The 25,305-nt window shown below is 48.0% G+C and overlaps 3 protein-coding genes across 17 annotated transcripts; 2 read left to right on the top strand and 1 right to left on the bottom strand.

Annotated features, from left to right (window-relative positions):
• Positions 1-87: 87 nt before the first annotated feature.
• kifc3 (kinesin family member C3) lies at positions 88-19,843 on the top strand. Of its 13 annotated transcripts, XM_054770021.1 has the most exons (23): positions 88-314; positions 5,129-5,249; positions 6,269-6,448; positions 8,592-8,703; positions 8,827-8,870; positions 8,943-9,008; positions 9,082-9,192; positions 9,263-9,487; positions 9,618-9,782; positions 10,011-10,070; positions 11,773-11,920; positions 11,995-12,125; positions 12,233-12,344; positions 12,418-12,599; positions 12,674-12,778; positions 12,859-12,989; positions 13,068-13,191; positions 13,287-13,416; positions 13,497-13,726; positions 13,828-13,980; positions 14,055-14,184; positions 14,584-14,645; positions 19,456-19,843. In XM_054770021.1, exons 1-22 carry the CDS (start codon positions 103-105, stop codon positions 14,604-14,606), a joined length of 2,895 nt encoding a protein of 964 aa, XP_054625996.1. In that variant the 5' UTR covers positions 88-102; the 3' UTR covers positions 14,607-14,645; positions 19,456-19,843. The 13 variants fall into 13 exon arrangements, with proteins under 13 accessions (XP_054625996.1, XP_054625995.1, XP_054626000.1 ...); XM_054770020.1 differs by lacking the exon at positions 19,456-19,843 and having other exon boundaries at positions 14,584-17,759; XM_054770032.1 differs by lacking the exon at positions 19,456-19,843 and having other exon boundaries at positions 169-314; positions 6,303-6,448; positions 14,584-17,759.
• LOC129178133 (uncharacterized) lies at positions 16,038-23,735 on the bottom strand. Of its 3 annotated transcripts, XM_054770037.1 has the most exons (3): positions 23,009-23,735; positions 21,477-22,915; positions 16,041-19,922 (listed from the first exon to the last, which is right to left on the bottom strand). In XM_054770037.1, the coding sequence occupies exons 1-2, from the start codon at positions 23,578-23,580 to the stop codon at positions 21,481-21,483; spliced, it is 2,007 nt and encodes a 668-aa protein (XP_054626012.1). In that variant the 5' UTR covers positions 23,581-23,735; the 3' UTR covers positions 16,041-19,922; positions 21,477-21,480. The 3 variants fall into 3 exon arrangements, with proteins under 3 accessions (XP_054626011.1, XP_054626012.1, XP_054626010.1); XM_054770036.1 differs by having other exon boundaries at positions 16,038-20,500; positions 21,477-23,735; XM_054770035.1 differs by having other exon boundaries at positions 16,042-19,922; positions 21,477-23,735.
• il17a/f1 (interleukin 17a/f1) lies at positions 17,916-20,114 on the top strand. The gene is made up of 2 exons (XM_054770045.1): positions 17,916-19,616; positions 19,699-20,114. The coding sequence occupies exons 1-2, from the start codon at positions 19,462-19,464 to the stop codon at positions 19,940-19,942; spliced, it is 399 nt and encodes a 132-aa protein (XP_054626020.1). The 5' UTR covers positions 17,916-19,461; the 3' UTR covers positions 19,943-20,114.
• Positions 23,736-25,305: the final 1,570 nt, after the last annotated feature.

Here is a 25,305-nt window from a genome sequence, read left to right as displayed (position 1 = left end):
TTGGAGTGCTCTTATGAGTGTCTACACTCTTTACACAAAAAGCAGATTGTACATCCATGTTTCACATTCACACGAGCGCATTCCCACACGTTTGCATGCCACATGCCCGTACTGCGTTTTTTCCCCACATGTCAGCAGTCCCTGAAAGCAGCAGCAGCGGCGAGCCACCGGAAAAGCAACAATGGCGCCAAGTTCTCTCCACTGACTATCGTCACAAGGCGTCAACGTCAACGTTTCCACAGTGACGACGAGGAAGAAGGAGCAAAAGAAGTGGAAGCGGAGGACGGCATACGAGTCGTTGTTTGCGACCGAAGGTACGACAAGAAAAGTTTGTCCTCGTCCGACGTTTCGATGTCGTATAACGCGCTGCGCTTTAATAGTTTAGTCGTAGTCTGTTCTTTTTGTCATTCAAGAGGTTGTTGTGCCAGGAAGTCGTCATTTTAGAAGTTTCCACCGTCGTTCGCTCTTTTTGCTTGTACCATCGTTCGTTGCTTTTGTTTGCCATTCTAGAGGTTTCGCGTCACAAAAGCCAGGGTGGCCTCACCTGGCTGCACGTGTTCGTGTCTCCATGACGACAGGGCAAGGGGGGGCTGCTGAAAGCTGTCTGATTGACAGCTGGCGGTCACGCCAACGTTACGTCACACGCGATTGAAAATAAGCTTTGCTCGTGCCGTGGCAGCCATGGTGACCCCCGTGTGCTTCTATTCGATGGAAACATCTCTAATTAACATGAAAATGGTTTAATTGTTCATAAATTGGCCCAGACACTCTCTGTGTAATTACATCGCTCACCGCAGGGAGGCGCCCTGACACGTCCTGTTTGTGGAAACTTGACCGTCTCGTGACGTCAGTGCATGTGAAACTAGTGTGGAAAGTCACGTAAGTTTAAATTCAGACTGATGTAAACTATCAGCAGTCGTGAGGCTGAGAGCAGCTACTGACTTCTTGCGGTAACATCTGGAAGACGTGTGGTTTGTGTGTGTCAGGGTGTGTCGCTCCTTCATATAAATAGACGGTGTGTGTGTATGTTGAGTCTGGACTGAGCATTTTGTGACGTATTGTGCATCGCGCACGTTTTAGATAATTAAGTGACGTCATTGTGCAGTGTCTTTGTAATTATTTTGTTTTTATATCGGTTTTTTTATGTTGTGAGAATTGACGCACAGGCTGCAGAGTGACAGTTGTCCAGCAGGTGGAGCTGTTTACCAAGTGCCTGCTAATACATGCTAGCAGTCAGCATTAACATGACTACGCTAATGATGACCTCTATAGTCACGTGTTCCACACTTCTAGAATTCTTTTGTTTATACCGTAATTGTTTTTTGTTTTTTTTAATGTGAGAATTGACACACTGGCTGCTGAGTGACAGTTGTCCAGCAGGTGGAGCTGTATACCAAGTGCCCGCTAATACATGCTAACAGCCTGTCACTAACTTGTCCTGTATAGTCACGTGACCATGTTCCACGCTGCAAATCAGCTTGTTACCCGTTTTTGACTCATGAAAACGTGTCAGTTGGGGTCAGGTAAACATCCGAGACCACATTCGAGTCCAAGGTGGCCATGGCAACAGCTTTTAGGTTTATTGTTGCTTTGAAATCAAATGACTTTCCAGAAGGAAGAGGATGTTCATGTCAAACTTTATTGTAACGTCTTCAGTGAACACTGACAACGCTTCCATTGATTGGTCGTCACAGAGTGGCTTCACTGAGGCCCGCCCCCTCATTACAGCCCTCAAAGTCATCAGTGGACTTGATAGGCTTCTGTTGATGCGGCGCATGGGTCAGCTCTGTGTCCTGCAAGATTGAATGTCTCTGTAGGTCATACAGCGTCCCACAAGCCGCCGCTCCTGTCACATGGCCAGAGAGGTGGGGGTGCTTGATATCGGTAAAGTTGACTTTGACTTGGAGCATTTGCATGAGATGCCTAAGGTGGTCAAAGTATTGGGTACAAGAACAACAATAAAGCCAGTTGTGTGCCTAATGAAGCGACCACGTGATGTTAGCATGGCATTATCTGTCACCACCGTGTTACATCATCATCCTGAGCAACAGATGGCCATGGGGAGGGTGGAGGGGAGGGGAGGGCAGCAGGGGTGGTCTGAGCTCGAGGACGTGCGAGCGTGATGAAGGTGAAGCATTAATTCACTAGTGCACCGTCCTCCTCGTCCAATCCCGCAAATCTAACCACAAACGTGAGGACGTCTTTCTTCCATTTGGACTGCAAACTCCCAACTTTTTTTTTTCTCACATTTTCACCTTCTCTTCAAACGTTTCATTAGGAAGACACTTGGTTTAGTCTCGTCCCCCCCACCACCACTGGACAGCCTCCAGAGCTTTGGCCACCATGCAGCTGGAAGGAGGACTGGCGGTGTCCCGCAGGGATCCAGTGATGCTGATGTAAATTAAGACAGAGTGGGGGGGGGCGGGGTCATGTACGTACTGTGTCCCTTGGTGGTCCTGGCGCTGCACGGCTTCTTCAAGAGTTGCCGCCAAAAAGACGTGAGCGCTGACTGTGGCGAGGTCACAGGGCGGGCCCCCGATGGTGGACTCTTGGTGGTGGGAGGGGGGCCTCAAAGGAAGTGCACAAGGATGAAGGGCAGGTGTGGCGGCGTCCGGAGGAAGCGAGTCCAGGTGAGCGACGTGTCTCCGTACGGGTGCCGTTACCGTGACTACCCCCCAAGACTAGCGGGTTTGGGTGCTCAGCATGTCCGGCTAATGTGGCTGTGTTCATTTGGAGGTGTGATGTCTTTTGGTCATATGGTCGGCCCGCTGTCCTGTTACGTGAGCACACTTGGTCAGATTAGAAATGTTATGTAATCTCCCTTTCGTATGTCGTGCTACGGAAAGTGGAACCCTTGTCGACCAACTGTACGCTGAGCCCCAAACCAGCGCCATGTAGGACACGTCTGCTGTGGGGTGCAACCGTACTGACAGCTTCTAATATTTAGCTTACATCATCAAACAAAGAAGCTCTGATGGCGTCAAACCAAACTCACTGTGTGACCTACAGCGAGGTCAAGTGAACTGTGGGGTGATGATCAGTACCCCGTATCACGCCGAGGATGCCCCGTGGGATACAAGGTGGCTGTCTGCAACCGCATTCCAACTTGCATGGTGGTCATTGTGGTGATGTCGGGGGAGGGGCCGCTCCTCCTGCTTCACTGGATGCTGAAATATTTATCTGTATGGGTGGGGGGGTGAGATGAGAGGCGGAGCTAAAGGTGTAATGCTGTCGCTGCTGTTGCTGGGGAAACGAAGCGTGTGTGTGTGTGTGTGTGTGTGTGTGTGTGTTAAGGGGGTCGGTGGGTGGCGTTGACACACATCCTGCTGCCGTGTGTCACTGTGAGGCTGCAGTGAGGAGGATGAAGATGATGATGATGATGATGGAGGGATGATGGCTCCACCGAGGTAAGAAGAAATGGAACAAAGATGGAGGCAGCACACATGCACACAAGGTCAGACATGTTGTATGGGGCGTGTTAGCTTGGATCAAATCATGTTTTCATGACGATGCAGCGTGTATTTTTCTACTTTTGCCTTTTGTTCTTGCACATGTATGCAAATGAGCTCATGTATCGGTTGACCCATTATATACTTCTTTTTTTTCATATTGTTTGCACCTGCAAATTCTTGGTCAGGATATCGGGAGCAGAAAAATTGTTTTACCATTTTGTTCTTGTACAACTGTTGCTAATGCTGTTAGCATGTTGATAGAATGGGCTGGCTGGCTAAGGGTGTTAGCATGTTGATTACAATGCAATGGGTGAGCTGACTAATGCTGTTAGCATGTTGACAGAATGGGCTAGTTGGAGAAGGGTGTTAGCATGTTGATAGAATGGACTATCTGGAGAAGGGTGTTAGCATGTTGATAGATTAGATCAGCTGGCTAAAGCTGCAGACCTGCCAATGTGTACACATTTTTTGTACTCTGCACGCACTTTGACGCTTTATTACGCATCTACACTTCGCTGCCTTCTAAGTCTGCTGTTCGATAATTGTGCTACCTGTGCTACCCATTATCATCGATAATTGATGTTAGCCACATTTTTTGAGACGATTTTTTTCATGATTGTCATGAGAGGTGTAATTCACATTCACATTAGTGTTTGCAGTTAGCCTTGTTAGCCAGCTTATGCTAGCATGAATGAAGGCACAGGAGCGATGATTTTTTAAGGTGAATGCCACATCGTCGATGTGGGAATATTTCCGCTTTAAACAGGATAAACAAGATGAGCACATGAACACGGAGGAAGAGATATATCGCACCACCTCGGGAGAAAGTGCCAGCCAGGCTTTGAGCTTCACAAGCCTCCCACCCCGTGTCCCCCTCCGTCTACGCTTTCCAGGGAAGCAACGGCTCCAACGCAGCAGGAACTTCGGGATGTCAGCCAGATAAGAGGGGCGCGGTTTGTTTGGGCCCCCGTGTTCTTGCTTCGCACAGGCGGCCACAATGTCCTGGATTTTAAGTCATTCTTGACGATTTGTCGTCAGTGACATCACCTGCAGTTGTTGTCTTCATTGCTGGACCGATGCTCAGCAGCATTGGCCAGCGAGCTTTAATGCCACGCTGTCAGGTCACGTGACATGCCCGGCCATCTGCCGGCCGCCAAGATGATCAGATTACTTTCATTGAGTCCTTCCTGGCAGCCTGCATGTCGGCATGCTGGGCTGGGTGGGAATGCTCATCAACAAGAGCTGGTCGGACCACGACCGACGGGACCGCTCGACCCGCCGCGCACATGCGCAGGTGAGCAGCCGGGCCGGTGGCTAGGTGCTGGTTCAGTGGCGGGATCAGTGGGAATGGGGCGGAGGAATGGGAGTGTGTCGGTGAGTATGTTTCTTGTGAGGAGCTTTCAAGAGTTTCTTTGAGTCAACAGGAAACTTTGGCTTTCATTTTCAATAGTTAAGGCGTTGCTACATTTAAAAACTAGACTGTTATTCACACACTCCTTCAGCTTCCGTCTGATGGCGTGTTCCGCTCCAGCCGCGTATGTGGCACTAATGCTCATCACACGCTTTGTTCCTGCCGGCTCTCCGGGGTCGTCATTAGCAAGCTGCTGTTTGTGGGTGTATTTGTATGACTCCTCACTAACTAACTCACTTAGTACCGTCTGTTGTTGTCCATGCAGCCGGTCCAGAAGTCATTCCAGCTGCTCAGTCCCACGGTCATGTTTGGACCAAGAAAGACGTGGGACCTCGGCCACACCCCCTGTTTGCAGGAGCTCTGGAAGAACGACTTCTCGTTGGACGGTGAGTGTGAATCTGTCATGAATGGGCCCAGACAGCACCGAGCAAATGTCCCAACATTTATGCTTGTTCTAGTCATATTTCTGCCGTGTTTAGCATCTCATTTCAAATCTTTTTGTACTCTTGAAGTGACTTTGTAGCGTGACAATGTCATGAAAGATCCCGGGGGGTGGCATGGCTAGGTGGTTGAGTGGTCGTCTCCCAACCTGAAGGTTGCAAGTTCGATCCTCCATCCCACCCCCCCACAAGATACTGAACCCCCAGTTGCTCCTGATGCTGAGCCATCAGTAGGTAAATGTGCTAACAAGTGACCAAAGATCCTCTGTGAGAGAGGAGGCTTCACTCTGTGTTTGAGACAGTATAGAGTAATGAGTTGCAGGAGTATTCAATGAAATGCATTTTCGTCTTTTTAAAGTCATGCAATAATTGATGTGTCACCCCAGTGCACTTTGTGTGTGTGTGCGTGTGCGTGTGCATGCGTGTTTGCACAGTTGACTTTACTGAAGCTGTGTTGACATGTGAGCCAGTTGGTGTAGTTAACGATTACAAAGAGTGCTCATTTACACGGCGTACCACGTACTGTGGTGCTGGTGTGCTGTTAGCATGGTGGACCCCCTCCTGTTTGCTTCCTAGTACCCTGCATTTTCTGCTTCTGGGTCATGTGCTTCGTTTGAGACTGCCAAATGGAAAGACTAGCCGAGCATCTGAGGAGGGAATTGAATTTTTCACAACTTTCTTGAAGTCTAGGTGTGTGTGTGTGTGTGTGTGTGTGTGTGTGTGTGTGTGTGTGTGTGTGTGTGTGTGTGTGCGCGCGCGCGCGCGTGCACGTCATAAGCTGCGACCTGCTTTCAGCTGAAAGGAATTTCACTTCTTGCTGCTTTAGGAAGCTGATTAGAGTGAGCCAATCAGCTTGGAGATTAAGGCCGCACTTACTTTGTTTGCACTCTTCCATCGTGTTTGCGCTGCTGTAGAACAAAACCATCCATCACATATCTGAAGGTGTAAATGTGCGTGGCCTAAAGGTGACTGAACGCCGATCCGCCCGTGTGTCTGCAGCGAGTTCGCTGGACTTCCTGATGAGTGATGGTGAGGAGGACGCCTCCTTTCTGTCTCTGCCCAACCCCGCCTTCTCTCAGCGCTCCCTTCTGACCGCAGAGCTGAGCGAATCAAGCGCACCCAGGCAGCAGCAGCTGCTCCTCCAGGTGAGAACACACCTCGGAGACTCCTCTTCTTCAAGCCTGATCCTGGGTTCTACTGGCTCCACCTCTACATTGTGCATGTTTATCATCTTTCATTGAGGCTGACAGTGCTTGAGTGTGTGTAAACACTGGGGGCTCACCTATGAAGCTTGCATACTGGGGGTGCTCCAATAGAACGGCCACCGATCAGTATCGGACGATTTCCGTGAAAAAGCAGCCAGCCTATAGCGACCATCTCCCGCCCACTTTCCCTTCTAAAAGCCACAACAAGCATGTCTGCCGTGTGGGACTTCCTGTCGCCGTGGGAGTGATAGAAGTTTTGCACCCTTAAACACGCCTTGAAAAGCTTTAGTTTGGTGCAGCATTTGGGGGGGGCGGGCCCTTGGCTGCGTGTGGGGAGTTTTCGCAGCTCGCGATGTGATGTCGGTCGGTCGGACGGCGGCGGCGGCTAATTAGCCAAAACGCAGGACACGCGCTCGTAGCCCAAACAGTGTTTGGATTCGTCAGACCGGATGGCCGGGCGTTGGTGGCGGTGGGGGGAACTTGGCTTGCCGACTGCCTGGTGGTCCTGCTGCATCCGCAGTCTCCTTAAAGAAGGCGCCTGATCCTCTTGAGCCTCACCAGTAATTTTGAAAAAGTAAACATGTTTTTGTCTAAAGTTTATGGTTCCCCTTTCACATCATTTAGCCCAGTGGTCACCGGCGTGGTGCCCGCGGGCACCAGGGAGCCACCCACGACCACGAGGCGCCCGCAAGCCTGCTTTTCATTCAGGGTTTCAGGTAATAATGTGAGAACACCAGGAAGAAATGCATTGTGAAATACAAAATGTGATTCGTGGACAGCAGCGTTTTCATTCATGTTCTGGTAAAGCAAGCATTGGCTCAATTCAATAAGCTATGAAAATAAAGTTTCTTCATTTAAAAATGATAATCTCATCTATGTGATCGGTATCTGTATCATCTGATTTCACTCGTGGATGATCGATATCGGCAGCATAAAAAAATTGGCTAAGCTTATGTTCATCTAAAATGTGCTATCAATTCGGGAAAAATGTAGAAACACGTTCACTAAAAATGGAAATGTGTGCCTTGGTATCCAACCACTTTTTGTTGAGTTCTACCACGGTTCCGCTAAGGCTGTCGACAGCGGACCCGCTCATCTTCCTCTTGTTATGCCACTGCTGGGGCCTCCAAATACTGTGTATTTATGGGCCTCGAGCTCTCTCCACCTGAGTTTCGGTGAACTTCGGCTTCTTTGTCTTTGGCTTCTCAGCAGCCGTGATTGGGAAGAACCGAGCGAAATGCAATCGAACGGACGCCGCATTTGCCAGACACTTTGCATTAACCAAATATGGCGGATTGAAGGCGTGGCGTGGGGTGGAGTTCCGTACGCACGTTTGGACAGCAGGTGAAGTGCAAATTGTGTGAATGTGTGCCACTTTTTTTTTTTTTTTAGGTCTGAATATTTTTATCCGTACGCACATTTTGGGTTTCCTGCGTACGCAGACCTTTAGTCAGATTTCCCCGTACAGTTTTATAAGTGAGGCCCCAGGTCTGTTATAGTCTTACACTGAAGTGGTCCTCGTCCATCATGCTCCTCGACTGTCAGTCCTGGTCCAACGTGGTCCAGGACTGAGGAGCTGACCCAGTGAGAGTACCATCTCGTTTTCATTTTTTTAATTTTGTTTTACACTTTCATGCTACATCATCTTCAGAGGGTCACATGGTCCTGCTGGCGGACCCTTGCCAACGTAACTTGTTGTTGTTGTCCTGCAGACTAGTAGTTAACTTTTACTCATTTCTCTAGTCAGTAGTGCTTCTAGTGTTAGTCAGGTCGATAGTTGGCAACAACCAGCAGAGGGTGCTGTTCAGTCAACCCACTCAGTTTGCTGCCAACAAGTGTGCCTTTTGTAAGTATGTAGACCGCAGTAACCCCTAAACTACGTGGCTTTCACTTATGGACACGTTTCTCTACCACAAGCATGACTCTTATTGTCATTTAAGTTTGATGTACACGTCACTCCTGACTGGCCGCTGCTTTAAAGTCATCGCAAGAAAAGCTGAGCAGTGTCGCTGTGCAACCAGCAACTATACTTCCACTTCCTGTGTGTGTGTGTGTGTGTGTGTGTGTGTGTGTGTGAATTCAGACACTTCAGGACAAAGTGTGTGACCTTCGCACTCGCCTCGACGTCGAAGCGCTGCAGCACCCCGTGCTCGGGCGGCCAGGCGGTCTGGCGGCGTCGCAGGAGGCGCTAAGCGGTGAGTTCATCTCGCAACTGAACAACTCATGGTCATGTTCTAGAAATTTGTGGAACGCCTGCTGAAAAACATGACAGCAATGTTTATAAAGTGTTTGTGTTTGTGTGTGTGTGTGTGTGTCAGGTGGTGTGGACAAAGAGCAGCTGGTCACTCGGCTGCACTCTCAGGTACATCAGCCTATCAGATGATTAGACGACCTGCAGTAGATGAAATGTGTGAGATATCGAGTCGGTTTGCAGGTCGAGGATCTGGAGAAGAAGCTTCTGGACCAAACACAGGAGGTGGAGAGACTACGCTCAGAACTGGTGAGCGGGCATAGGGAACATGTGACCTCATTCCGGAGGAACATGATCCTGATGAACCTTTTCCCGCCTGCAGGGGGCAACGGACCTGGAGAAACAGCTGGAGCTTCTGGAGGTGGAGAACAGGCGTTTGAAGCGCGAGCTGACCTCCTGCCGGAGCAGCGAAGCAGCGTGCAGCTGCAGCCAGGTACCTCCCATGCAACTGAGGCAGAGGCGGAGCTACAGGAGTTATGACCGACCGTGGGCATGTCCCACAGGATGTCGAGGCTCTGCGGAGGGAAGTGTCTCATCAGGAGAACCAGGCCCGTCAGAGAGAGCGCCACCTTGCTGAGCTGGAGAGACAACTGCTGGACAAAACTGCCAAGGTGGACACGTTGCAGTGGCAACTGGACCGGTCTGCAACGGCACCAGTGGAGCCATCAGGCCATTGGTCGTCTGACCAAAAAGCTGTGGACCAGTTGCAGAATGAGGAGGCGGTGCAGGTACGTGAACACTAGGTGGTGCTATTGTTGTCCAACTGCCAACAACAACAGTTTCTTTTTCCAACTCAACACTCGTCCACACTAAAACAGACACCATGTGTGACTCGTGTCTAACTTGTGTGGTCCTCAGGGCGTCGCTCAGGCGGGGGAGGCAGAGCCTGACGAGTCCACGGCAGCGCTGCAGCTGAAGAACGTGTTGCTCCAGGAGCAGCTGTGTGTGCAACGCCACCTGCTGCGAGAACTCGAGACGCAGCTGCACGACTCGCAGAGGACCTGCGCTCAACTGAGGACGCAGGTAACGTCACGGGTGTGCGTGCTGGCCCGTCATGTCTGCGACAGCTGGAGCATTTTAGGTTATCTTAACTCTGCAAGCATCACAGTTTAAAGTAATGTTCATGAATTACGTTAAGGATTACACTTTTTATATCTGAGGTGGGGAAAACAGACATTCAGTGGGGGACGCCATTGTTTTTACAACACGTCACATGACCCGGCAGTATTCGTAATGCTACCCTCTCTGCAGCTCTTCTCCGACCTTGGCCTTCTGACGGCACACAAACACATGTCTGAGCGCAGGTCCAAGGTTGGCCCCCCCCTCCGTGACTTGGCTGAGGATTAGAAAAGAGACGTTCCACTGCTGCCAAAAAACCCAAACGGGCCTTTTTTTTTTTTTTTTGGACAAAAAGTAACTGATTGGGCAGCCGTGAAACTGTCTCCCCTCCCCCCCGTGCGTGGACCACTTAGGTCGTCAATACCGATGTGAAAAGCTTGCTGGTGATTTTAGCTTAGCTTAGTTAGCAAAGTGTTTGATGTTAGCTAACACAACTAGGGGGGCGTTCTGCCAAAGTGGCTCAACCAACGCAGGCTTTGTGCTTATGGTGCAACTCAACAAGACCTAAATTCCCCAAACAAAATTGAACGGGGGTGTTTTGATGTCATATTATTCCACTTCCACTGGAAAGTGAAGCCATCCCAGCCAGTGAATTTCCCAAAACGACGAGCAAGTCATTATTATGGAGCGTTATGAGGAGTTCCCAAAAGATTAGGACTGCTGAAAGCAACACTGTTGCCGCCAATAGAGCGAGGAAGGACCTCTGACAGAATAATGCTGAGCGTGTAATGCGCAAGTTCACACTGATTTAGTATACTAAATATGCCCTACTAGTCTTGTCATTTATCAGTGCTCAACACTGCACATTGGAGCTACACCTTATTTGTTTAAATGACCACTAGATGGCAGTGTTGACGTGAGTTCCTGCAAGGACTGCTGTGACATCTGCTAATGTTGGCCTAATTATTCATATTTTATTCCTGGTGATCGTGTGAGCATTTCTAGTGTATTCCCTCAGTTGATAATCTATCTCACTGATAGATCATCAGAGAATGCTCTTTTTTTACAATTTTTTTTCCTCCATGTCCCCTCAGGAACCTCGTAGGTTCTCAATAAATGGCGATGGCATCTCTGAATGACTTAAACAGTGAAATGGTGGCACTCGCTTAGCCGATTTTAAGATGACAGCTTGGACCAGGTGATGTTTAGCCTTCGTTACCATGGTGATGCAGCTGCTGTAAAAGAGCTCCCTTCGCTGAACACACAAGTCTGGCTTACCAACCAACACGGCTCGCTGACCCACTAAACCGGCTTGGCAGAATACCCCCCTAGTTTGACACCAAATGAAGCATCGACCTGCGGCCTACACAAGTGGTGCTGTCCAGATATTGTGGATTGTGTCCTTGGGCTCAGGGGTTCTCAAATGGTCTCACCCTGGGACCCACATCCAATGGTCATTAAGTCACCATCCACTTTTTTATCTTAGTCATTTGTTATTTTTTTCATTTTTATTGAAGTCATTTTTATTATTATTTACACTTTGACATTTTAATGTATTTTTTTTACACTTAAGTCATTTGTATATTTATTTATTGACATTTTTATTTGTTTTATTATGCCCTGTGATTGGCTGCTGACCGGTCCAGGGTGAACCCCGCCTCTCGCCTGAAGGCATCTGGGATGGGCTCCAGCATAACCACGGCCCCATGAGGACCAGCGGTACAGAAAATGAATAAATTTATTTGTTTTTTTACACTTTGAATTCATTTGTATTTATTATTACGTACACTTATTGAGGGGATTTTTATTTTGTACACTTTATTTAGGTCCATTTTATTTGTTCACTTCTGGGTCCCGGCCCACCAGTTGAGAACCACTGCTTTAGCTGTTTGTGCTGAACCTGGTGGTCATGTGACATGGTAATAGGGTGAGCGTGGTCATTTGGTGTGCGCAGATTGCGGTCTACGACGGCGAGATGGAGCGTGCTCAGAAGCAGCTGGACGCAGAGCTCGTGCACTTGAAGGAGGAGAAGAACCGCATGATTGAGGAGGCCTTCATCAGGGCCGAGAGCGAAATGAAGGCCGTGCACGAGAACCTGGCAGGTGAGGGGTCACGCCGTGTCGCTCTAGCGCAGAGAGTGATGCGTCACGTGACCTTTTTGTTTGTTTGCCTGCAGGAGTGCGCATGAAGCTGGTGGGTCTTCACCCGGCCTTGAGGACGCTGACGTGCGACTACAACACGCTGAAGAAGCAAGTGCACCACTTCCCCGTCATGCTGGACAAAGCCATCACTGACGCCAAGCACGAGGTGCGCTTTCCTTTCTCTCCGACCTACACTTGACCTCACGGTGACCTGCGGGTGACCTGCGGGTGACCTGCGGGTGACCTGCGGGTGACCTGTGGGTGCTGTGTCAGATCTGTCAGGTCATCAGTGAAGTGAGCAGCACCAACCAGAACCTTCTGGACAAATACAAGCGAGAGATGAACCTGAGGAAGAAGTGCCACAATGAGCTGGTCCGACTCAAAGGTCTGGAACCCCTCACCTTTGACCTCTCTCCTTGAACTCCCCCATGACTCCTCCATCCTTGGCCTCCTCGCAGGGAACATCCGAGTGTTGTGCCGCGTCCGACCCGTCAGTCAGCAGGAAACTGACTCGGCCGACACCAGAACCGTGTTGACCTTTGACCCGGACGACGATGCCATCCTCTACCTCACCAACAAGGGCAAAGTCACGACCTTTGACCTAGACAAAGTCTTCCGGCCTCAGGCCACGCAGGAAGAGGTGTGGCCGAGGTCCCGTGGCAGGAAGTGTGCGTGTCACACAGAACTCGTGTCACAGCTGACGTGTCTTTGCAGGTGTTTCAGGAAGTTCAGTCTCTGGTCACTTCCTGTATCGATGGCTTTAACGTTTGTATCTTTGCGTACGGACAGACGGGATCAGGAAAGACGTACACCATGGAGGTAAGGCACGCCATGCGACCGTGAGCCACTCAGTCGTCGTCGCCACTCTTTGACTCCGCCCCCTGTGTCTCTGCCGTCAGGGCGTTCCCGAAGACCGCGGTCTCAACCAGCGAGCGCTCTGCCTCCTCTTCTCTGAAGTGACGGACAAAAGTCCGGACTGGGAATACAAGATCAGCGTCAGCATGGTGGAAATTTACAACGAGACTCTCAGGTGAGAAAAGGCGTGGCCTTGATGATGACGTTTGGACTGTGGGCGGAGTCACAGTCTGCCCCTGCTGTTGCGGCTCAGGGATCTTCTGGGTGAGAACGTCTCTGACAAACTGGACATCAAGATGAATCCTGACGGCAGTGGACAGCTTTACGTTCCCGGACTGACGCAAGTCCCGGTCCAAAGTCCCGATGACATCAACAAGGTGAACCCACGCACTTCCTGACCCTTTCAGTGTATAAAAGCTGAATATGTTCTTTGTGTGATGCGCTGCGATCAACTGTTTACTTTGTGCGTCAGGTTCTGGAGTTGGGCGTGGTTTGCCGAGCGACGGCGTGCACCAACCTGAACGAGCACAGTTCTCGTTCTCACGCGCTGCTCATCGTCAGCGTCAACGGACTCAACGCCACCACAGGAAGTTGCACGCAAGGTCGCATGATGCTCAATGTGCCAACTTTTCGACGTTTGACCTATTGACGCTGACCTGGGGGGGGGTGTGCTGGCGTGCAGGGAAACTGAACCTAGTGGACCTGGCTGGCTCGGAGCGAATCAGGAAGTCCGGCGCGGAGGGTGGGCGCCTGCGAGAGGCTCAGTGCATCAACAAGTCCCTGTCGGCGCTCGGCGACGTGATCAACGCGCTGCGCTCCAAACACGCTCACGTCCCGTTCAGAAACTCTCGGCTGACCTACCTCCTCCAGGACAGTCTCGGGGGAGACAGCAAGACTGTGATGATGGTGCAGGTCAGCCGCCACGCTCACGCATGAAGCCCCCCACCCCCCCCCCCCCCCCCCCCCCACCCCCCACCCCCCCACCCCCTCAAATTCCCGTGTGGTGCTTTCAGGTGTCCCCTCTTCTCGGAAACCTCAGCGAGTCGCTCTGCTCGCTCAAGTTCGCTCAGCGTGTTCGCAGCGTGGAGCTGAACTCCACGAGCGCCGTCTGCAGGAGGCTGGACAACTCGTCCGCTTCGTCCTCGCCGACCCACGACGGCGTCGAGGTGAGAGCACGTGCCTGGTACCTTTCTGTTCTTGGACAGGGGCGGTTATAACGTGAACTCTGAACTTCGGGCAGCTGGACTCGCCTCCCGTGACCCCGCTGCCCCTCCCAATCTCTCGTGCAAGCAGCGCTGGGTCCTCCCTCTCCTCCGCCTCCAGAGCTTCCAGCAGCTCCCGCCGAAAATCCCAGTCGCAGCTTTCCACTGGTACGTGCACGCACGCACGCACGCACGCACACACACACACACACACACACACACACACACACACACACAGCGTTCCATCTGTGTCCTCAATCTGTCGCCTGATTGGTTCATTTCCAGACTCATTTAGACCCATTGGTGGGGGCCAGTAGGCAGGTAGGAGGGGTGAAGGGGAAGGGAGGGCAGTGTTGGGGTGGATGCTGATTGGTGGAAGTGCTCTGCATGGCAAAGTGCCCCACCCCCCTTCCCCCGCTGAATGTGCAAACTGGGCCCACTGAGCCCCCCCCCCACCCCCAGGCACACGCTCTCAGCATGGTGGCGCGTGGACGCGTCTCGCTTTTGCATATATCGTTCCCAGTTGTATGTGTGTGGGTCACGTGATGTGTCACATGTCTTCTCCAGGACGGCTGAAGATGGCGGCGTGAGACGTGGATGTCATCCTGGGAGGAGCGTTGGTTTCCATGGTGATGAGCTGACAACAGTGTTCATTTTCTTGCACTTTAAGCTGATATCCACCCCCTCCGACCCCCCCACATTTTAATTTGAATATTGTGATGAACATTTTTCATCCAATCAGGATGCTGGCAGTTTTTAAACCAGACCAAACGTGGTCTTTCTGAACACGCGTGCACACGTGTGTGTGTGTGTGTGTGTGCAAGACACATTGTGTCATGTGACTGATGATCAACTCCTAACTAGTTTGCTTTTTGTATTTCCTTTTTAATAAACGTGGAAAAACAAACGTATGTTAGCATAGTGTCGACTGTCAGCCATGAACGTAAACGATGGTGACTACGCCGTGTTAGTCCTAACGTATTCCAACACAAGCTAGCGCTATATGGATGTATGTGTGTGTATGTATGTGTGTGTATGTATACGTGTGTATGTGTGTATACGTGTATGTGTGTATACGTGTATATGTGTGTGTTGACGTGTATGTGTGTGTGTTGACGTGTATATGTATACGTGTGTATATGTGTGTGTATATGTATACGTGTGTAGACGTGTATATGTGTGTGTGTGTATATGTGTGTGTATACGTGTATATGTATGTATACGTGTGTATGTATATGTGTATATGTATGTATACATGTAGACGTGTATACGTGTGTGTGCACATGTGTATACATACAGGTGTAGGTGTATACATACATGGGTATACGTGTATATGTAGTGCTGTGCTTATGAGACATGACGTTAGATTACCTTTCTCACTGCATGGAGACTCGCTGAGTCGGTATGCCATGGCTGAGATGAAGGGGGAGGTTCTCCTCTCATTCCGTGTGGAAGTGGTAAGGTATTGCCTTTTTTTTGTCCTCCTTCCCCACTCTGTTTGAAACACTTTAGAATAAGTACATTTGAGAGGCTAACTAGTTAGCTCGCTAGCTTGCTATGTTAGCAGCAGCCCCTGCAGTGATAGTTTGAAAGTGACTACAGGGAGGATCAGCAGGTCCATGCTTCTTGGCATATCCCTTTGGTGTTGCAAAGACGTTTGTGCGATTTATTTCTGGGTAAGTTGGGAGTTTTATTACTGCGATGTTGCGATACAATCCTGGTCAGGTCTGACTTGGTGGGCCCCTTTAGTAATACGATGACTCCATATCTGGGGGGCCATGGTTGTCTCTGTGATGGCGTTTTGACAGGAAGTGATGCGCCTGACCTGGTTTAGTGTGGTGTTGTGATTTTGCAGCATCATCACACATGGTGCTTTTTTTCCACCCACGCCGACAACTTGATGTTTATCACTGAGCGACTTCCTCAGCCGCCGCTGCGCTCATCTCGCTCAAATCAAACATCAGCAAACTTGGTAAGCAAGAAACCTCAAGTCACTCAGATCCTTCGCTGATATTTCCAAGAACGTATTTGGTAGTACCTTCAGCGTTTGAACTCCTCCTCCTGACTGCTTTCGTTTCTACGCATCAAAGTGATGCAAGTGAAATAACGTTCCGTTAAGAACGTTCACAAGGGGTGAGCCATACTGCAAGTAAAAATACCGGGCCAGGATGCTGATACCAATACTTTATACAGCGATATCACGGATTTTGTTATTCATTTGTTCCAAAAGCTTCGACAAAAAGGCAATTTTTCCTCATAGGACCAAATATGGTAACAAATGATGAAATAATGTAGAAATGATGGCTAGGTGGAGCTCATGCTGTGTACTTCCTGTGCTTCCTGGCCAGATCACATCCAATAGTGTCTCTCCCCTCCATCAACGTGCTGGCACTTGCAACTTTCTTTGGCCCCGTGGTGGGTTATTTTGCAGTCGCACTTGACAGAAGTGCACGGAGGGGTGTGTCAGCAAGATAACGGTACAAAGCAGGGCAAACTGACTAGCTTGTTTTGGGCAAGGTGTTACTTTACAAATACAGTGTTCCCTCCTTTATCACGGGGGATAGGTTGCCAAAATAGCCCGCAATAAGTGAAATCCACAAAACAGCCAAGTTGGTTTCCAATGATTCTATATGTTTTAAGACTGTAACACCCCCCCCAAAAAAAACACGTTTTTATGGTTTTAAAGTTAAAGTGGTTTAAAGTAGTTTTGTGCGCATGAAACAATTGTAAATGCATATAAATACCAAATGAAAGCTAGGTTACTTTTACCTTCACTCAACACTACTGTTCCCAAAGACACCACCTTCCTGTTTTGCCATGAGTTATTTCTCACCTTCTTTATCAAAATGCTGGCACTTGGAGCTTTATTTGGGGTTACGTATTGAGGTGAGAAACGACTCACGGAAGATGATGGTGGTTGATCTCGCTGCCGCAAGGCGTCTTGGGGAACGATCACGTCTTCATTGAAGGTAAAAGTCATCTTAAATGTTCATGTGTCGCTTTCATTCCTCATTTATATGCATTTCTAATTGTTTTGTGCGTGTCAAACTAAATTTGTAAAACTCTAAAAATGTGTTTTGGCTTTCTGGAACGGCTAGTTGGGTTTACATTTCTTCTGACGGGAAAAATGGCTTCGGTTCGAGCAGGGGTGTCCAAAGTTTTTCCAGTGAGGGCCACATACTGAAAAATAAAAGGCTGCAAGGGCCACTTTGATATTGAAGACGTGGATATTTTGCTTTCCCATGTTGGAACTTTTTCTTCAACCTCATTTTCCAAAAGTGACTATTTTGTTTTTCATAATATTACGTCCTTTAAAAAAATAACAAATAAAATTCTTTAACATTGCAACTCTGCTACTAAAATTTCATTTTTCTTTTTATTACAAGTTTCTTATAAAATTGCAACTTTTTTATCTCTTGTTAGAAAACTACTTTTTCGTTTTGACTTTTACTCTCGTAAAATTAAAGCTGTTTTTTCCATTTCTGTTTTTTTATGTCCAACTATTTCAGGTTTGTCTTGTAAATTGAAATTAAACATAAAAAGGACAAATTCCATTTTTTGTAAGTTATGTTAAAGTCAATATCACGGGAATGATGATTTTTATTCCCATGATATTGACTTTATTCTCTTATCCAATCCACTTTATTTATATAGCACATTTTATAAACACTGTTTCCAAAGTGCTGCACTGACTAGCAAAACCACAAATAATAAGTCAATAAGGGAATGTAAATAAATAAAAATCACTACAGTAAAAACTAAAAAATCCAACAGAAACAAAGAAACGTACAACAGTAAAATATTTAAACAGGAAGTAGAAACAATAAAAGCAAAAAATTCCAATAAGTAGGTAAAAAATAAATAAGTAAATTAAATTTAAAAACTAAAATAAATAAAACAATTAAAACAAACAAAAAAAAAGACACAGAGGACCACACGACTCACGCCGAGTTAAAAGCCAGAGAAATAAAAGTGGGTTTTAAGACGAGACTTAAAGCTTTCAATTGTGGGGGCCGTTTTTACATGAGGGGGGGGAGAGTGTTCCACAGCTTTGGACCTTAGAACTTTTTCCACAACTTTGTTTTATTTCTCATATTACGACTTTTTTTAAAGTCTTTTTTTTCTTGATAGTTCAACTTTATGCTACTAAAATTGTTACTTTTCCTTAGTCAAGTTGTTTTTCTCTCTCATTAGATTACAACTTTAATTCTCAGTATTTCTTCCTGCTTTTTCCTTTTTCTTGTTAAACTCTTACTTTTAAAATGTGCCGCACTTTGGCCCCCGCTGGGCTGGAATGAGAGCTTCTGCAACAAACTAATGACGCTAAGCGAGGTTGCACTGACATCCAAATGAGGCATGGATCATAAATGACACAGCGGGTGGATAAAAACACTGCCGGTGTCTTCCACCAACAACTGTTATGTCACACCTCGCCACCAGGTACTTTTTCAGGCAAAGTTTGGGGTCGGGGGAAGGATTTTACCCGGGTAAATGAGACATTAAAAATAAAAACTAGTAAGAGTAATGAAAAAAAGGCTACATAAACAAAGAGGAGATGTTGTGTCATGAAGGCTGGAGGTTGAATCGCTACGTCTAAAGGTCACATCTGATGTCAAGGCGTTATTGGCTGAGCCTGCGGATGTAGGAGCGCCCACTAGAGGTGGAGACGGAAAGACTGGCATGATGTGAAGGCTGTGTCGTCAAGAGGAAGCATAAAAGTTGAATGATGTAACGTTGAAGTGTTTATTATACGTGCCAATGAAGAAGTGATCAATCGACGCCTCGCCCAATGGTACCCGGAATTCACTCGACACCACCTTTTGATCAAGAACCACCGCCATGAACATGACCTAGAATCATTCACATCTGTGAAAGTGGGTCGAGCTTTGTCACGCCGACCGGCGGTGTGGTTAAGCGAGGAGGATCAAAGATGACATCAGCAGCAGCGATCAGGATAAAGGTCCCTGAGGGACGCCATCGCTTTGTCATTCACACACCCCAACCTCCAGCAGAAGCCGGGGGGCGCCTCTGATCCCGCTGCCGAGATTCGAAGAAGTGACGAGGATGCTTTGGTCGTTCAACGCCGCCGTCGTGACGGTAAGACACAGAGTGGAAATGACGATTTCAACGTTTCCTTTCATGGGACGCTTGCAAACATGAAATAGTCAACAATGAGGCAGAAACTCCTGTTGTAATCAACCCTTGAACGTGTCGGGGGTGTCTGAACTTTCTCCACCAAGGCCTTGATGGCTTTGACACACTTTATACATGAAATCTGTGCAAACCAATGCGATACGTGAACAGATGCTACGATATCACCACATCTTACGTTTCTGTTGTAATTGACCGAGCAAATGAGACTGCATCCCCCCCCCCCGACATATGCAGCTCCTTGTCTCTTAATGTGGCGTAGTCCCAGTAGTCATGTGATGTCTCCAGGTGGTGATGATGTCTGAGACGGTGATGTCGGCGAGGACACGGAGGGGGTCCTCTGGTCCCACCATGGAAACGGTCCCCGTGCAGCTCAACCCAAACCTCTTGATTTCTTCCCGACCGTTCCGACCGCTGCACAACGACTCCATCTCACCGTGGACTTACAAGTAGGGGGGGGTCACACACTGATTGCCGTGGTAACCGAGCACGCCGCTGATTGTCTCATCTCCCCCCGCCCCGCCGGTCAAGCGACTCCCACGACGCCTCGGTGTTCCCGCCCGTGTCGGAGGCTCGCTGCCTCCTGCAAGGCTGCCTGGACTCGGACGGCGTGGAGGACCTGAAGCTGAAGTCGGCCCCCATCCTGCACCAGGTGCTGCTGCTGCATCGCCTCAAGTCCAAGGGGACGGAGTCCGGGTACCACTTCCGCTTGGAGCCCCGCCTCATCGCGGTGGGATGTACATGCGTGCGCGACCCTGTTCGACGACAACAATAGAGGTTGATTGTCTCTGGGGGCGCACCCACACCCCCCTAAGAAGGTCAAGTTTATCTAACTTATTAATTTCTGTATGGATCACAGGAGAAATGATTGAAGGATCTATTTCATGTAGAACAGGTGTACACTTTTATTATTTACATGACTTTCATCATTAAATGCCACGTCTGCAGCAGGACTTTGTGGATTCTTTGGGTCACTCGGCTTTCTACCATAAAGGTTTGTTTAGTGTCCATTTTGTAACCCTCAGTTGCATTTTTAGTGGTTTTCTAGAGCTGCACACATCAATTAATTGATTATCCAATCAAAGTAAAATGCTGGTATTCAATCACCGTAAATTCCGGTATACGAGCCGCCGCTTTTTTCCTTAAAGCTACATTTACTAATTCATCACACAGCAACTTAATACTCAAAAGGTGTACACACAAATATACAAACATGTCCCAATCTGAGTTCAAAGTTTTCCCATAAGGCATTGCGTCCGAGCAACGCATTCATTGGGGCACTGCAATGACGTCAACTTCCCTCTGGGCTTTGGGCTCCGGGTCTTCTGGCTCCCTGGTGGACAGAAGCAGCATTGATGCGCCATTTTCTATGCTCCTCCAATGAAATTGTTTTATCAAACGAAATGCATTATGGGAGCACTTAAAACACTTATTTCACATTAAACTCGTTTTGTTACATGTTTATATATTTTTGACGCATAACGTTTGAGTGTTAGTTGCTGTGTGATGAAACTGTGAGTCAGACTGCTATACTGATTAATGACCTGCAATTTCCAATGGGTTGACTTTGGGAAAACAGATGGACATTTTTGCCTCTTTTCTGATATGGTTCGGACCAAAGCAGTAACTGTTTGTGTTTAGTTCACATTGATTTGGTCCGTCTAGGGCAGGGGGGGTTCCAACTTTTCCAGTGAGGCCCACACGCTTAAAAACTGAAAGGACACTTGGTGTTAATATGCAAAGTGTCAATGTAAGACAAGACCTGAAGAATGGCTACAATGCTAACATGTCGATTCTAGCATGTTACCATTGAAGATGAAAACACGGTCTATGTAAGTTCATACACACGCAATTGCTCCAGAAACTGCACACGTAGTTTTTCATGATATACGACTTTAAAGAAAAATAACGTCTCTCTGTAATATTCCGACTTATTGCTGTTACAGAAATGATGACTTTTTCTCATTGGATTACTTTTTTCTCTTCATCTTTTATATCTTTTGGAAGGTGCTGCTGGCCAATAAAAATAAAAGAGAAAAGAAATCCAAAGCTACATGGCCCTGTGAGGAGGAGTGATTGCCAGGACTTTTCCACACAGAAACATGATCAGAAATGATCAGAAACATTTCAGTGTGACAAACATGCAAACAAATAAGCAATCAGGAAGGGGGCAGACACTTTCACACCCCTGCATATCATTCCCATTTCATTACGAGGTGCTCATCAAGAGGATAAGAAGAAATAGAAAATGATAACTTTTACTTGTCTCATCTCATTTTGGGATGAAAGGGAACCTTTTGTAGTCTTACCTTTTTATTTGTATATGAAGTCCAGGCGCTCGTCCTTCTCCGCGAACAGCTCCGTTACTTTGTTGTAAAAGTCCTCCTTGTTTTCTTTGAGTTTGGAAACTCTCTCGGCCTCCATGGCGATAATCGCCAAAGACGAGAGTCTCTCCTGATCTGTCCTAATGTGACTCTGCAACTTCAGTCTCTTCAGTGCGGAGGACGACGACGCTGCCGTCGCCAGGATGGTGAGAGCCAGCTGGAGTAACTTGGTGGCCTCTGGGACCGTCTGTACGAGATCCTTCTGGGCCAGGAAGTCGAGAAGCTGCCCGGGAGACTGGCACGTATTCCTCACCGCTTGTGAGCCGTACAGTCCGACGAGCTCGGACCTCAGTCTTTCCAGGTCAAAGAATCGCGCGTACTTTGCCAGGCTCTGCAATTTGCCGTCATTGAAACCTTTTGACATTTCGCCAAATTTGGCACAATCCACCAAACCGAGGAAGGCGAGCTCGCCAAAGTGGTCGAAGCTGGCCCTCATTTGAACGCTGATGTTGTCCAGAATATTGAAATACATCTTCGCCCGCTCGTCTCTGACCCATTGTGGATTTTCATCGTCCGTCAGGCCCAGCGTGGCACATTTCTGCTCGTACCTCTCGTAGAACACGCCAAACTCGCGTCTCATGCCTTCGATCACCGCGACCGTGTCGAGGATGCGCTCGCAACAATACGCCGTGTCCATGACTTTGTCTTGCAGCACTTTGAAAAGGGCGTCCGTTTCAATGAAAATGCTCTGGTACGCCATGATCAGAAAGCACGTGGACGTCTTTGACAGCCACTGATCGTATCCCGCCGCCATCATTTGCGTGTCGATATCCCAGCAGTCTGGAGTTTGGCTTATGATGAACAACACGGCACGCAGATCTGCAAGATGCATGATTATCGTCTGCAGCAACCATTCTGTGGGCGCCGGTCTTGCGAACCGTCGCTGCAGAACGTCATCCAGCAAGTGGGCGCGTTTGGAAGACCTGCTGAAGAACGTCCCCAGCCCCTCGACCGTTTTAAAAAACGTTCTCGTCTCGGGCATACACTCTGCCGAATGCATCAGCACCAGGTTCATTTTGTGGGCGTAGTTGTGAGAAAACATGGCCTCGGGGACCCTCTCTCGAATTTTGGCCTGCACCCCGTTCATCTGCGGCGCCATCACGGTCACCCCGTCGTACGTGTAACTCTGCGCCACTAACTTCTCCACGCAGTTGTGCTTCTCCAGCACTCCCAGGACGTGGGTGGCTATGTCGTCGCTCAGGTCATCCAAGCCCAGAAACACCTCCTTCACTTCGTGGACGTCCTCTTTCAAAGTCACGTAGCGCAGCACGACAGACACCTGAGCTCGGCTGGTGACGCAGGTGGTCTCATCCACTTCCACAGCAACAAATGAAGCAGCGCCGATGTCCTTTTTGACGTCCTGTCTGAGCACATCAGCAACCGCTTCAATTAAATTCGTCAGCATTCTGTTAGACAGGCCGGAAAACACAGGCGATGTTTCTAAATGTCTGCCTAACCTCTCATCTTTCTCTGCAAAGGCGTGCAGCAGCTCCACATAGTTGCCTCGGTTGGAAGGTCGTACTGCTTCCTCGCCGCCAAATGCCAGCTCCTGCTTGGCCAGGAAGCAGGCTGCGTTGATGAGGTCTTTCAGCACCTCCCGGTTTTCCTTTACCATCGCATTGTGGGTGCTGATGTCCAGTCGGCGTTGCTCGCTCAACGCCAAATCGACGGTTGAGCTCCCGAAGGTCTTTAAAGCAATCTGGTTCTGAATGTGAATGCTGGATCTTTCGTGTTTGCTGATGCCTCTGTGGATGTTCTTCAAGTCGCCGTACCCCTGGTTGGTCCAGACGCCGGCACAGGGGGAGAACAGAAGGCAAGGGAAGCAGAAAAGCCGCTGCTTGACAGCGCAGCCACACAGCCACTCCACCCGGGAGTACCAATCCTTCTGGAAGGTGCGAGTCACCCTCTGGTTGTCATTCTGAAGTAAATCTTTGAGCTGCGGCGTCGGTCTTCCATCGGCTATCACCTTCTGTTTTGACTTTAAGTCCATCTTTGAGAAACTTTTCAGCTTGGAAATATGATCCTCCATCTGGGGCAGTCGAGACAAAGCAGGGCATCCGAAATCAAAACAAACCGCTGTCGCTGGTTTTAGCTCAGGCGATAATAAGTTTACGCTAACGGCGTCGTTTTCCTCTGCGGAGAAAGACAGCAGCAATCCGCATCAGCGAACTCACGTTCGCCCTCTTCTGGTTGTGGTGGAGTAACGTCTGCCTCACTATGACTTTTCTCTGCATTTTATTGACTGATCTGTAAGCATAATTATTGTACATAATGTTACTTACGTACATTAAATGGTGTACATTGGTGTATGGAACCAATAGAAGGAGGGTGTTGGCACACCAATTCCGCCCACTCTTACTGTATTTAAGGCCTAGGCTACCAGCACTTGTTAGTTCACTGACGAAGCTCTTCAGACGAGGAGCGAAACGTCCGACACCTTCTTCACAGAAGTACAGATGACGTCTCAAGAAGCCTTTCCCTCGTACGTACATTAAAGACATTCAACGGGTTGTAGAGAGCCATGGTTTATATCACGTCTTTGTACAATTTATAACACCATCCGTAGTGTCATTAGGAGCATGCCCCCACGTTGTCAGGCATGCGTACAAGCACGTGGGGGCCACACAAATTACTGAGAATCATTTTGAGTTGCTACAATGACATTTTAGCAAAATGGACCAGTGTGCTGCATCATTTTTTCACTTTCATTTTTGGGGTGTCTTTGATTTCCCCCCTCTATAGGGTGATCATTTTCATTTCTATCAAATGATGTGGCATCATTTTGTTACTAATACATCACCCACTTATTATCAGGAAACATATTCAACATCATTTTTCCCCCAGTTTAGATCTGATGTGTTTTCCAAGTGTTCCTTTCATTTTTTTGAGCAGTGTATATTGAGCTAGCCGGGTGATTTCAAATATAGCCAAGCTAGTATACAACAAGAGAAAAACGGGACAAAACTCATAAAACTCGACAAAACTCGTCAAATATGTGAAGATGGTATTGTCAACAACAAAAAACGAAAATAAGTAAAATAATAAAACCATTAAAATGATTAACTATTAACGATTATGAAGTATATTAAGAGTGAAAACTCTATTCACGATTCACAGGCAAACATTACCTCAAATGACTGAAGTGCCGAAAGTATCGATATTTTCATTTCAGAATTGATTTCAGCGCATGAAGAGCTGGTATCAATATTTCAGTATCGATCACTATACAGCACGACAGCCGGCCATGGCTAACTAAGTATGCAGTGTTTGTATATTCTAGTGTACAACCCCTGGCAAAAATGATGGAATCACCAGTCTTGGAGGATGTTCATTCAGTTGTTTAAATTTGTAGAAAAAAAGCAGATCACAGACATGACACAAAACTAAAGTCATTTCAAATGGCAACTTTCTGGCTTTAAGAAACACTAAAAGAAATCAAGAAAAAAAGATGTGGTAGTCAGTAACAGTTACTTTTTTAGACCAATCAGAGGGAAAAAATTACGGAATCACTCAATTCTGAGGAAAAAATGATGGAATCACCCTGTAAATTTCCATTCCCAAAACTAATATCTGCATCAGATTAGATCTGCTGGTTAGTCTGCAGTTAAACAGGAGTGATCACACCTTGGAGAGCTGTTGCACCAAGTAGACTGACATGAATCATGGCTCCAACACAAGAGATGTCAATTGAAACAAAGGAGAGGATCATCAAACTTCTTAAAGAAGGTAAATCATCACGCAATGTTGCAAAAGA

Source organism: Dunckerocampus dactyliophorus, chromosome 3, assembly GCF_027744805.1.
Source record: "Dunckerocampus dactyliophorus isolate RoL2022-P2 chromosome 3, RoL_Ddac_1.1, whole genome shotgun sequence".
Lineage (NCBI taxonomy): Eukaryota > Metazoa > Chordata > Actinopteri > Syngnathiformes > Syngnathidae > Dunckerocampus > Dunckerocampus dactyliophorus.
The sequence above is the reverse complement of the archived record's forward strand: the minus strand, read 5'-3'. Positions and strand labels throughout refer to the sequence as shown.